At 42.6% G+C, this 13,555-nt stretch overlaps 1 protein-coding gene across 2 annotated transcripts; it reads right to left on the reverse strand.

The window, feature by feature from the left end:
• Positions 1 to 21: 21 nt before the first annotated feature.
• NIT2 (nitrilase family member 2) lies at positions 22 to 13,222 on the reverse strand. Of its 2 annotated transcripts, none has more exons than XM_066175197.1 (10): positions 13,186 to 13,222; positions 11,136 to 11,254; positions 8,683 to 8,803; positions 8,475 to 8,563; positions 7,056 to 7,149; positions 6,014 to 6,088; positions 5,491 to 5,569; positions 4,719 to 4,817; positions 3,605 to 3,660; positions 22 to 109 (listed from the first exon to the last, which is right to left on the reverse strand). In XM_066175197.1, exons 1-10 carry the CDS (start codon positions 13,211 to 13,213, stop codon positions 105 to 107), a joined length of 765 nt encoding a protein of 254 aa, XP_066031294.1. In that variant the 5' UTR covers positions 13,214 to 13,222; the 3' UTR covers positions 22 to 104. The 2 variants fall into 2 exon arrangements, with proteins under 2 accessions (XP_066031294.1, XP_066031293.1); XM_066175196.1 differs by lacking the exon at positions 22 to 109 and adding an exon at positions 2,436 to 3,190.
• Between the last annotated feature and the right edge of the window lie 333 nt (positions 13,223 to 13,555).

A 13,555-nucleotide genomic window follows, 5' to 3' on the forward strand; every position in this document is an offset into this window, starting at 1 on the left:
ACAGGTTTTGATGAAGGTGTTCTCTGCAGTGGTGAGCTCTGTGCTTATGTTCTTAGTCTAGGAAGAACTGATAATTGACTGACTCCTTGTCATCTTCTCTCACTTCAACCTTTAAGAAAGAATGAGGAGGAGACATAGAATCAATAAATCTGATCTCTGCTTTCTTCTGTCACCCACAGAGGCATGACCTTGAGAGCTGAAGATTACAGGGGAAAGGAAGTCGAGCCAGGAAGGCTGGGAATTTGACCAGCTGAGACCCTATTCATGTGTGCATGCAGGTGCATCCCTGTGATGAAAGGGACTTTTTGTAAATGCCTGATACAGTTGAGGTTATTATTTTAAGCCAGGTGTGCATGTGAACTTTGAAGTGAAACAAGTATTACTGCTATTAAAAAAAAGTTGAAATTATGTAGGAAGCTAGTACTGAAGACTTGGATAAAGCCTGGGTATCCTAGAGGGAGATTTTGGGAAGCTGCTTCTACATACAATTGTCTAGCAACTTAATTCTCACCACGTATGGTCCCTGTTGTTCACAGGGACAATGCTCTCAGGCACACGGTGTGATTCTTGGGATGTCCTGCACAGGGCCAGGAGTTGGACTCTGATCCTGATGGGCCCCTTCCAACTCAACATATTCCATGATTCTAAGCTGTGACTTGAATTCCTAGGATCTAACTGCAGATGGAAAGGGAAGAGGGAACTAACATAAATTGAAGAGCAGTACTGTAACTTACTCCAGAACTATCAAGAGCAGCTTAGATACCGCTTTAACCAGCCCAGAAATCCTAACACTGCCCAATTTTCTGCCATTTCTGTAAAAATTATTTAAATTCTTGCAGGCTGAAATTCTGGAACTGTTTTGGGGTTGTTACTGATTAATTTCCTGAACTTACAGAATACTGGTGCATATGTGTCACGTGGATACTTGAAAGCGATTGTTGTCTACCAACACAAAGGTTGAGTAGTGACTGCTTCAAAAAGTACAAGTGAAAGCCTCACAAATTCACCATCCCATTTGTATCACTTCTGAGTGCAGCACACTGGAAACCCTATTAAATACCCTACTAAAACTGGTGCTTAGAAGTTGTCCTCACAGACTGAAAAGAACTGAGCTCATGTCAGCTCTTCAGCTGCGTTCACCAAAGTAGCTTGTAATAGATTTTCATCCATCCTCTCCCTTAGGGATTCCAAGGGAGGAGAGTTCAGACCACAGATTCTGGTACCTGTTGCAAACTGCACTTTGCATTTCTCAGATGTAAGTGGTCAGCCCATGAGAGTCCTGCACTACTTTAATCCTCCAAAGGTAGTGTTTATTTACTCCTGCGTGTTGAACTAGTAGAGGGAGTGAAGGGAAAGAGTTAAAACAGTTATTATGATTTAGAAGTTGGAGCCCAGCAATGGCCATCATGGATATGGGTTGTTGAATATATGGGAAGCACTAATCTAATGCAGGAGACTCAGCTCAAATGGTAAATTGTTAATTTTTTAATATTTATTTTTCAACAAATAAACCTTCATTTCACCTTGTGCTCTGTGGCTTGTTTCTTAAAAGTTCCAGTGCAGCATGTACAACAACATGCAGTGAAAAGTAGAGACCAAAAATACCTGCTGATACAGAATGCCACCAAGTGGAATGGTAGGATCTGGCTTTTGAGAGAAGGATGTGTCAGGGCTTGGCTGAGCATTTGTTTTTCTTTATAAAACACAGACCAAGCTCATTACAGAGAAACCAAAATATTAAAAAAAAAAAACAACCCAAAAAAAAGAACACCAAACCAAAAAACTGTGAAAACTGTGGGAAGAGGAGAATTGCTGAACATGAAAAAAAGGTAAGATGGTTTTGGAGGAAGTATGGTTAGCTAGAGCAGGACAAAACCTTCTCTCTCTCCCATTTTTGTACTTTGAAATCTCTTTTAGCCTCACAGCTGTTTCATGCTGCTGGAAAACTAAAAGCTTATCAGTGAAGGCTGGTAAATTGCTTCTTTTCTTCAGCCCAAGGAATAAAAATCGGGATTTTGAAATTCTTTTTACATTAAAAGATGTCCTCCTTAAAAAAAAAAAAACAAAAACAAAAACAAAAACAAAAACAAAAAAACCCAAACCCAAAAGTGCAACATGCTTGGCTGGTTTTCCAGCCAGTATTTTAAAGCCGTCTTTCACAATCAGTTTGTCTCCAGCAAAAGCAGCACAGTAAGGAATGTTTTCTCTGCAGTAGATGCGAGCTGCCCATGGTACCAATAGTGCATTCAAACATTGAGCCAGTCTGCTGGGAGAGTGGGCAGAAGGACTTAGTGCAACAGGTTTTCCAACCTGACTGCCCTCAGCCTTCCCCAGGCAGCAAAATGAAAACCCACTCAGACATTGTATTAAGGAAGCAGTATGGAGAGCAAAGGTGTGGCAAGGTGTGGATTATTGTAACAACACAGTAACCCATGTCACTTCAGCAATGAACAGAATTTGCCATAAGGAGAATTTAATACACAGATCCAGACAAAACACATGAACCAAAAACTGTTACAGATTCTTCTATAGGAGCAGCGCTGTCTGGCAGCTTCTGGCAGTGTCCTGAGTAGTACAGAGCAGAATTTGGCCTGTTTTGATCAGTGTGTTAAATTTTAAGCTTCTCAAGTTAGAAGTAGGGCATTCAAGGACTTAGGTTAAATCATGTACATCTAAAAAGGACAGAATGAGAAGAGTCATGCTTCTAGATTTTCTGATAATTCACTGAAAAATTCATAATGCCAAAGCTGACTTGAGGGGGACTTTCAGAGAACAAGATCTCCATTTCTGTGTTCTACACAACAGCCCTCAGAAGGTAACTAAAACATTATGATGCATAAAAATCAATGTTAATTACTGTATTGAACTGATTTCATCTCCATCTTTATCCTAGCTGTAAAATACTATGAAGTACTTAAGTGTGAGAGGAGATACAAAAGTTTTATTTCAATCATTTTAGAATTGCACAGAGTTTTTTGTTACGTGGTGGTTTCTTAACTGGCACATATGGCAGTAAGTTGTGGAGCAACAACAAAAGAAATCCTTCCAAAGATGAAGGCAACAGCCATTGTGACAGCTGAACCTTCCCTCTTCACCTGGCTTCACTTTTTCATCTCTACACCATAGAGATCACAACGCTTCTGACTTAAAATAGGAATTTGTTGACGTATTTCTGCAAGTTTCTTTAGATCTGCAGGGGAGAAGAAAAGAGTTAAGAGAACAGCAGTCCAAAAAGAAAGGTCCTGACTTGCTCTGAGGTAAGACAGGGAAAATAGCAGCTTTGATGGAGAATAGGGTGGTAGGGCACTGCAAGAGAGCAGCCAGGCCTGAAGGAAGCCTCAGCTTTGCTCTATCCTAGGATGGCACCTTCTTCCTAAGGAACTGATCTAGAGGGGTACAGCTATAGAGTATTATATAGAGAACAGTACAGGCAAGAGCTGCTGGTTCTTGCTTTAACCCAGAAAAGGTGGTCAAGGCAGAGTAATGCTGCAGCATCTGCAGTTGCATGTGTAAGGCCACAGACTTAAAAACTGTCTCTCCTTAGTGTCATGACCTGTACTCCAGAAAAAAAGCAGGGAAAAAACAAAAACAATTCTCCCCTTACCTATATCTGTGTACACAACTGTTTCCTCAGCCCCAGCTTTGGCTATGATTTCACCCCTGCAAAATTAAGCACATTTGTTCACAGGATTAACACACTGGTCTCAAGGCATCAGTCCAGTTGCTGCTGTTTGTACAAAAAGGAGTTCCTACCATTGATGCCTACAGCTGCAACAACAGGGCTGCACTAAAAATAGCATTGTAATCCAGAACTCTGGCATGATAGAAATGGCTTCCAGGCTTTATATATGGCACTTTTTATATGTGATATATACATACTTAACCTAAGTGTCTTTCAAAGATAAAGAACTGTGGTAAAAAGCCACTCTGAGAACCACTGCCTGCGAGCATGCAACACACCTCAAGGGGAAAGGAACAACCACACTGGCAAAGATGAACACTTTCACCTTTGAAGATCCTACTGGCTTTTAATAGTGTACTTTTACTCTGCATGAACTACTGAACATGATCGTGTCTCCCCCAAGTGTTCTGTCACTGCTTTCATCACCTAAAGTTAAAAGCTCAAGACACAGACAAAGTTTTTCTTACTGTGCAAACAACTGGAAGAGAACTATCAATAGATTAATTTGAAAGAAAAACAACTGCCTGAAGATTTGGTCACTTTTACCTCCTGTGCACCTGCGTGACTTCTGCACAAGTCAGAATCTCTCTTCTCTAGCTGAAGACATTCTTCTTGTTCTTTCTTATGTCAAAGCAGTGTTGTTCTTTGAGGAAATGAGACAGTTCTGTGTAAGCCGTTTAAGATGGTTTGCTTCTACACAGAGAATTACCATATGCATAGCATATAATGGACTGAACTTCAGGGACAAGGTGACAAGGTCAGCGGTTCAACTAATGCTAAATCCTTGTACTAAGTAGCATCTTTACTACCAAAATGAATACATACTCAAACTAGTTCTAGTTTACCTCTTGTTTTTTTTTTAGTTTGGCTGTTTTAAATTATGATCTTGAGATTGTAGGCTCAAGTCTCATGTGCTTTTTCCCAAGAACATGCACTTTTAACAGTAGATGGAAAAGTAGGACTGAAGTGTGACTGCCAATTAAAATATTTTTAACCCCCCCAAAAAAGGAGGTGTTTTTTATTTTATTGAACTCACCAAGGATTTACTACAGTGCTATGTCCCCAGGCAACATAGGATGCTTTTTCATCTCTAGCAGGAGATACAGTAGCTACGTAGAGTTGATTATCAACAGCTCTGTGTTCACAGAAAAATAAAGGAAGGGAGGGAAAAAGTGAGAAGAAATATTTTTTATAATACCATTTAACTAAACAGAAGATAAAGAATCCACTCTGAAGGACAGGCTATATATTCTCTAAATGACACAGAGGATATATATCACAGTTTGGAATCCAAACTGTGAATGAGAGAAAGGTCAGAGAAAGAGACTGGAAAGAGAAGTCTCTAGCACCTGGATCCAGAGTTAGTACACGGAATATCACATAATTCACAGGTTCATTCAGTATGTAGCAAAATTGATTGAAGCTGACCAAATTAATAAATAATACTGCATTCAGGAATCTCAGAGTCTATTTCTACCTGTAATTAGATCACTTCCCAAATGGTTACTCTGGCTCTTCTCTCTAGAATTTGTGTGTGAAGGGCGCTTATAAAGCCATGGGAAAGGGTTGTTGAAAGGGCATAACAGGGCCAGACAGGAGTAAAGGCTGAGAACTTCCTGCTTTTCTCCTTGACAGTAAAATCATTTTGGTGTCCCATGCAAGGCTTGAGGGATGGTACAGCTGCAATGGCAGAGGAGCCCTGCAGCACCACTCCTGATGCACAAGTGTCATTTGGAACACAAAAAAGTTCGGTTCCATGCACTAAATCTCCTCTAGAACAGGGGGATAAGCTGTAACTGTGATCTTACCTTCCCCTTTGTAACAGTTCCCAATGAGCTGGTCCTGTTGTCATGTTAAAAGCCCCTGGATATATCAGCAGCTGGCAACCTTTGTTAAGAGATAATTAGAACCCAAGCATCATTAAGGGGAAGATGGTTTACCCTAGAGTGGGTAGGGTTCATGCCCTTCATGCTGAAACCCAAGGTGAGGTTTCTTTCCACACTTCCCAGCCTCTGCACAAAATGGAACCAGAGAGCCTGTCCATATGTAACAGGTCACATCAGCCAAGAGCTGTTGTGGGGATACCCCCAGCTCCATCACTGCACCAGCACAGGTGGATCAGGAAGTGATGGTTACTTTACACCCTGAGAGAAGTCACTCATCTGAGTAAGCGTCTTGGCGACAGGATGCATTTTGTGTTACTGGGCAGGGATGAGAGTGCCTGATCACATGGATCAAGGAATGCCTGATCACAGGGATCACCCAGCACCAGCCCTGCCTAGCCCTGGCCTTAGGACTGCCCATGTTCCCCCTCAGGTGACCCAGCCTCACCTTTCTGGCCGTAGATTTGAGCCATCTCAGCAAATCTCATATCATAGCAGATGCCCAGGCCCACTTTGCAGTATGCTGTTCCCAAAACACAAGAGAGAGCAGTCACATCACCAGCACAAATACACAAAACAATCACAAGACACCCTATAGCCATCCTGCCAACTTTACAAGGCTCAAAGCAACAGGAGGAGCTATATTTAAACGTGTGTCCAACAAGCACTGGCTATTGGTGGGGGAGAATTCATGCCTCATGATGACAGAAAGACTGTGAGAAGCAGTCTTACTTACCCTTTAAGAACAGCCATTTCACACAAAATCATGTTGTATTGGGTCTTTGTGTAACATATTCCTCTCTCATTTAGCTGCAATTTTTTCCATTATTTTCTTTTCAATAAAAGGAAACACTCCTTGCTTTTCATGGAGTGAAAATACAATCGTGTTCTTCCTTAGAGCATGCACAAGGAGAAGAAAGCGACTGTGGCAGATGAGGCTCTTTGGAGAGTTCAGTAAACAGACTGTGTCAGTTTTTGAGCAACATGGGGTGGGGAGGAGTAGGTATTTTGCTTTTTTATCTGAGGTGGTTGATTCAAGATGGCTGGAATGGGATTCCTTATATAGTTAATTGTCTCCATTATTATATCATCCTCACATGAAGCAATGTACCAGTGTAGGCTGTTACATACTTTTCCTGCCTAGACCAAGTTTCATAAGAACCATTTTCAAGCTGTAACTGCTATAAAAAATACAGTCACTTCTCTCTAACAAATCAGTAGGACCATTCTTTAATTAAGGCACGTGGGGTGACATGTTTCAATCCTTTCTGCTCCTCTGTCTTTTTGCAACAACAGTGCCTCTTAAAAATTTACAGAGGTGACCCAAACACTTGAAGCAAACTTAAACTACATTTGCCATAGTTATCAAATGCCCAATCTGACAGTCTAAAAATGCACTGCTGGGAAGGAGAAGAGGGAAGAGAACTCCAGAGTGACTGTAGTGTTACTGCAGTAGAGCTCCTTAAAGAGAGGGCTTGTCTTATACTCACGCGTGTCAAACATGGAGAAACTGTTTCCTGGACTCAGTGTTTCAGACTCTTTGAACTGTATCTTCCCAGGAACATTAATGTCAAACAAATGAACCTGAAATTATAGTAGGATTAATAACAATTACTACCAATTTCTCTGCTTGGTATTTGAGCCTCTTTAGGTGTATGTTTTCTACTGTTATCTAGATTACTCTTTTGTCAGGATCCAAAGCAAACATTGCTTAAGATTGTTAGATCCCCCAAGACGATTTAAAGTATTTTCTTCTTTACAGAAATATACATGTCTAAAGTTGCAAATACAGGCAAAACAGCTACATGTCTTGACCTAGTGATTTGTCTCTAACATTTGAACCCCATTCCTGTAAAACTTCTCAAGAAAATACCTTTACCAAGCCATAAAGCTCCTATGACTTCAGCTACGCAGACGCTTCTGAGGGCCTGCAGCAGCCTTTATCCCTCCCCTGCAAAGGAAGATGTTGTTCCTGACTGCAGCTTCCTAACAACAGAGCTGGTTTTATTTTATTGTTTGTTCATACTTAGCACAAGCCTGCACTCATTCTACGGGAAACTCCTGGGCTTACAGACTGCTGTGCTGTGACAGGAAGAAGGCAACACAGAATGCAGAAGCTGATCTAGTACATGATGCTATTGTAGAATCAGCAATCAGAATAAATGAATACCTGCACCACTGAGGGATTTTGCACCACCTTATTTATTCCAAGTAACCCTGCATTATCTTTTTGGCTTATCCTTGAAAGAAATAAGCTGTTGTTCACTCATGGAGTGATCCCTGTGTGCACAGACCCATGAACAGAAACTGGGGATAAGAATGAAGAGTCCCAAGAAGAGAAACTGACTCTCGAGTTCCAAATGGAAGGCAATTTTCCAGAAGGCACAAAGCAATGTTGAGGTGAGGATCATAGCAAGCAAACATCTACCACAAACAGCAGTGACAGCTTAACTTGGACTCTGCACGTTGGATGGATGTCTGCACTAAACACCTGTATAGCACAAAGTATGTAAAGGACAGTATTTATTATAACAGAAGGACTAAATCCATCAGGAAGCTGAGGGAAAATCCTGATCCCACTCAAGTGGCACTGTGTGGGACTTAGGCCAGGGTACAGAGATATCTGAGTTGGATCAGTTTTACCCTTTATCATGGTTTTCCCAGCATATGGGGAAAGCCAATTACACCTTCTAGTATTTTGTCATCCTTATTCAGAACAAATCTATGACCACCTTTTGAAGTGATGTTTATATGCCCCAAATAAAAGTTACATGAAATTTCATGGGTGATGCTACACAACTTATTATTATTACAAGATTCTACTAATTTATATCACCTTTAAGTACAGGTGAAATAATTTGTGCAACACTGCTGAAAAAACTTTTCATAACAATATTCTGTCATCTTACCTTCCTATGCTTTGCCAGCAGAGCACCATCAGGCCCAAAGACAGTACATGTATTATAGAGCTTTCCACCATCCTCTTCTGGAATGGATCCTTTGTAAAGGTGAGAACAGAGATTTCACCCTCTGTGTTACTGATGTAATTCTGATCCAATGGCAGTAATAGACATTGCCCGTTTTCCCCCCAGTGAGATGTCACTAAGAGTAAACTACCTCCAATGAGATATATGCTGCACTCCTTTGCAACTTCTGACAGCTTTTGTGTCGATTCCCCAGGGATCTTCTCTGCATACTCCTTAAAGTATTGGGTTCCATATGGAGAATTAAAGCACTCCTAGAATTAGATGGGGGAGAAAAAAAAAAAAAAAGCTAAACTCCAGTTACACCACTACAATGAGACGTACCTAACTTTTCAAAGTCCTCTCTAACCATGTTCTCAAACAACCTTTGGTTACAGGAGTTTAGTTTATAGGAGCTCAGTAAGCAAACCAGAAAATACCAGGAAGAGAGACTTGAACAATTGTTGAAAATACAACAGGTGTGCTTGTGGAGTGCCTGCCAAACAAAACATAAGCTAACACCATCATGCAAGGTGGAAGGCCAGCACATTCACTGCTCTGGGCTTAGCAAGAACACAAGGGATGTTCACATCAGAATGAGGAGCCAAGTTCCACACAGCTCATTTGACAAGTTACAAGCTCAACAGATCCTCTCAGAACTGTGAAACGCTAATGCTCATCCTCAGCTCATGAATTCTTCATTTTTAAAAGGATATCTGCAAAAGCATGCATATCTCAAAATTACTTATTGTTTTGCTAAAACAATTCTTTAAACACTATTTCCTCACAACTGAATAGTGTCCTCCACCTTAGGCCCTAGCTAAAGATTTGCCATCCCTCAGAACCAGGCATGTAATCTTTACACAGTCAGATTAACCAGACTATTTTAGATGCCTAAAACAGATGGGCTGGTGGTATTTGAGATGCCCAAGATATGAGGAACTTTCACTCTGTTACATTTTCCAGCTCTGTGAGGACGTGAGACACCCCACCCAACACTTTTTTGTCCCCTGAAGGCATACAGCTGGAGGCCACAGATGGGCCATCAAACGGCGGCAGCAACTTTTCTGTGAGAAAGGGACTCCCAGGCAGACACCTCCATTGTTCCCTTTGCTCATCAGAGGTGACAAACACACTCCCACCCCCGCAAAGAAAAAGGGAGAAAAAAAAAAATCAAGCTGTGACTAGCACAATAAACATTTCTGTTTTATCTGCTCAAGCGAAGTTCTTAACAACTGAGGTAGGTTCTCCTTAACTGGAATGAATAAAAAGGAAAGGGTTTTTTCCTCCTATACAGGCACTAGGCCAGCAGGTACCAGCTAACCTACAGCACAATCTGTAGATGGAAGAAGCAGGAAGGGAAGTCTCTGCAGGCTGTCAGTGAGCTTTTGAAATCTGGGCTGAACTCCCAAGAAGTGAAAGCAAAGCCAGCTGCCTCCATCTTCAAATATTCAGTGTGAGTTACTTTTCTGTATAAAGTTATTAAAGCAAACAACAAACCCCCAAAGAAACAAAACAGAGGGAAGACAATATTTCACGTCCATGCCCCAATGTCAATGCAAAATTTATCTCCCAAAAGTCTGTGAAATGCCTTGCCCACGTTTGACAACCTGTATTCTAAAAGCATAAATTATTGTTGGCAAAGTGAGTATCTCAGCTAAGTAAGTCTGGAAAATTCCACGTTTGTACACACGTTGAAACCAGTAAATAACAGGTATTCTCTACACAGGAGGCCCAGGCAGAACACTGAATGGCCACATTTGCAACACAAGAACCATGTTAGCACAGAGGAGCTGGGAAGGTTGCTCAATGCTTGCCCCACGACAGCAGGAGAGAAAACATTCTGTGTGTAAAGCTGAGACCCAAAGTTCACCCAGAGATGAACTTTGCACTCCTGTGTCAGATGCTGCAGGGTACAGGAGTAACACAATGAAGGAGGAGAAAAGCTCAAAGCTGCACTGGGAAGCTCACCCTGTTGCCAGCACACCCATTGTGTGAAAATCCAGCAAAGTAATTACGGCTGAAGTTTGAAAAATAAGTCAGAAGTGACTGATCATTTTAAGTGGCTATTTAGGATTCCACACATGAAAGTCACAAGAGAAATGTGTCTTAATCATAATTCAGCCACAAATGATCTGCTGGAAATACGTTTTAAGTCTATTTTGTTTCTCATATATCTGGAATGCTTACAGCAAAGAGAGTTACTGTGTACCTACTGTCTTTCACCTTCATGTCAACATTCTTCAGCTGAAAATTGGTTTTTTTCTACACTTCTTCAGCAAAGATTCAAACTATAGTGTCACTTACCTGAATTCAGAATATATCAATGACACCATTGCCTAGGATTTAAACCAGCAAAAAACTTTACCAGAATACTATACTACAAAAAAAAGATTGACCTGTTTTTTGTTTGTTTTTTTTTTCATTCTCCACCTCTTAGTGTGATGCCAGATACAACCCCTGGGATTTTTCATTTTTATTTTGAAGCTTCATACAGCATCCAAGCTGTCCAGGGAGAAAGAGGAATATATATTGCATTAACAGCACCAGAAAAGGTTTTGAAGGGTTTGAAGCATAAGGTCTAAGTAGGCCATGATCTTTACTCACAGGTAGAGCCACAAGTTTTGCTCCTTTAGCTGATGCTTCTCTCACCAGTCCACAGGCTCGTTGGAGATTATCTGATTTAACAGCAGATACATGAAGCTGGATAAGAGCAAGGCGGAAGGCTGATGGCAGAAAAGAAAAAATTATTCTTTAAAATTCCCCCAGAAAACTCTTCCAAACTTGAATTCAGTAACAAGCATTGAAGAAAACAAATGAGTTATTACATAAACATATGCACAAACCACTACCAACTCATTCTGCAGCCTACGTCTGACTCTGGAAACGGTCTCGTAACACATGGAGAGCACTGAAACCCAGGACTGCCAACGGGAGCCAAGCATGGCCACCACCCTGCAAAGATCTCAGAGCTCCTGTGCCAGCAACACCCAGTCCATGTTCTAAGGGAAGGAGCCACGTTACAGAAAGGGAGAGCACAGGCCCCCCCAGCCCCTCCTTCCCAGGCTGCTGCCCACTGTGGGAGCCCATCTTCTTGTTGCACTCATCGCCTAAAATGCCACTAGCACACCAAAGGACTGGATAATCCCAAAAGGACCTAATAAAGGAATTGTTTGCTTTTATCCCTCAATTCACACCTAGTCTGGGAAATGGCTATAAAAACCAAGAAAGGTTAACATTTTTCCTGATCCTCTCTTAGCAAACCGGTTCCTGGCCAAGTTGCAAGTGTTATCAACAGCTGCTATTCCCTCTAAGCAGGATATACATTTGCAGGCTCTCCAAGCAGCCAGGTTTTGTGCACACCCCTAGCACTTCCATTAACACCCGAGTGCCCCAGGTTATAGGGAAACACACCCTGATCAGGCAGAAGTTTCCTTTATAACAAACACAAACCAACCAGCCCTCTCTGGCTCTATTAAAAAAAAACAAACAACAATCCCAGTTTCATAGCACGTCTCCTGTCTGGAAAACTCGCCCATCATACAGTCAAATATCACAATAAGAAAAAGACAAAGCTGGAAGCAAGACAGTCCCAGTGGTCAGGGAACCTGGAAAAGCTGATTCAAATGAAGATCAGACTGCATCAGGAGCAGTTGACATACAACTTTTTTTACACTTAATTCTCACTTCAGTAGCTAAGTAGCTAATTTCTAGAGGCCAAGCAAATTATTAACTGCTCCCTATGCCACTCCTCATGCAAGAGACTTTTACTGGCTCTACTGGGCAAACAAAGCTTATCTGGTATTCTCAACAGATGTAGCCACAGGTTCCAGATCCACCGAGATAATCATACTAGGGATCTGTCAAAAACTTCCCAGTATTTGTGGAATGTGTTTTAGTTCAGACAAGTTGGCCACTTAAAGATTTACATTTCAGTGTAAAAGAAAAAAAGACAAAAAAAAAAAAAAAAAAAAAAAAAAAAAAAAAAAAAAGGCACCAGGAAAAAACCCCATAATGCTTAAAAAAACAGGAAATGTAAGGTAATTAATATTATCTTCCTAAATACAAATTTAATATTATATGCCTCCCAACTCAGGTTTGGAGTTTGATAAGGTGCAAAACTGAAGCTCAGCCACAACAGAACTCATGTATTTGTGCCACAGTTTCGTTTACAAACACTCAGACGTGGAAGCGACAGAAACGCAGAGAAACGAGCAGCAGTGCTGTAGAGAGACACGTCTGCTCCCAGCCTTGACCACCTGCCTCAAAAACTTATTTAAAAGCAATTCCCAGGATAAGCCTAAAGCAATGTAGGCCACAACCGGGTAAAAGCGCATCGGAGTAAAATACTGGTTCACATTTGAACCACTACATTACAAAACATGCTTGCTTTGTTTTAAAACACGGGGAGCGAAGCACGCCCGGTATGTTCGCATTTCCCGAGGAGCTGAGCCCTGCAGGGCGAGCGCTGTATCCCATTAACCAGCCGAGCCCAAGGGCGGCTCCCTTTTCCCCGCACTCCTCCACAGGCTGTGCCAGTGCCCAGCACCGAGGCCTTTCCCGGTCTCCCCAGGGCCGAGAGGAGCGGGGCACCCGGGCCAGCGCCCCGCGGGGCCGGGATGGCGGCAGGAGAGGGACGGGAAAGGCTCCCACTCACACGCCATGGCTGCGCCGGCCGCCCGCATTCCCGGCTCCGCCCCGGCCCGCGGGGGCTGCCGGGACTCGCTCAGAGCCGCCCTCCGGCCGCCTGTATCCCGCCCGGATGGCGCCGGGAGCCGCCTTGGGAGCGGCCAAAGTGCAGGGATGCGGCACCCCCGCCCTGCCCGGCCGGCAGCGAGCGGGCAGCGCTCCCCCGGGCCCGTGAGCGCCGGCAGCAACAGCGGAGCCCCCAAAGCTCCCTGCCCTGCACCGCGCAGCAAGCCCTGGCAGCCCTAAGTCTGCTCAGGGTTCATCCCAAGGGACCTGTACCAGTTTACAGGTAACTCGTTCACCCGGGACATCCGCGTCTTTCTTGACAAGAACAGTAT

This window comes from Chamaea fasciata, unplaced genomic scaffold, assembly GCF_029207755.1.
Source record: "Chamaea fasciata isolate MVZ Bird 193981 ecotype frontalis unplaced genomic scaffold, bChaFas1.0.hap1 SCAF_2, whole genome shotgun sequence".
Taxonomy (NCBI): domain Eukaryota; kingdom Metazoa; phylum Chordata; class Aves; order Passeriformes; family Sylviidae; genus Chamaea; species Chamaea fasciata.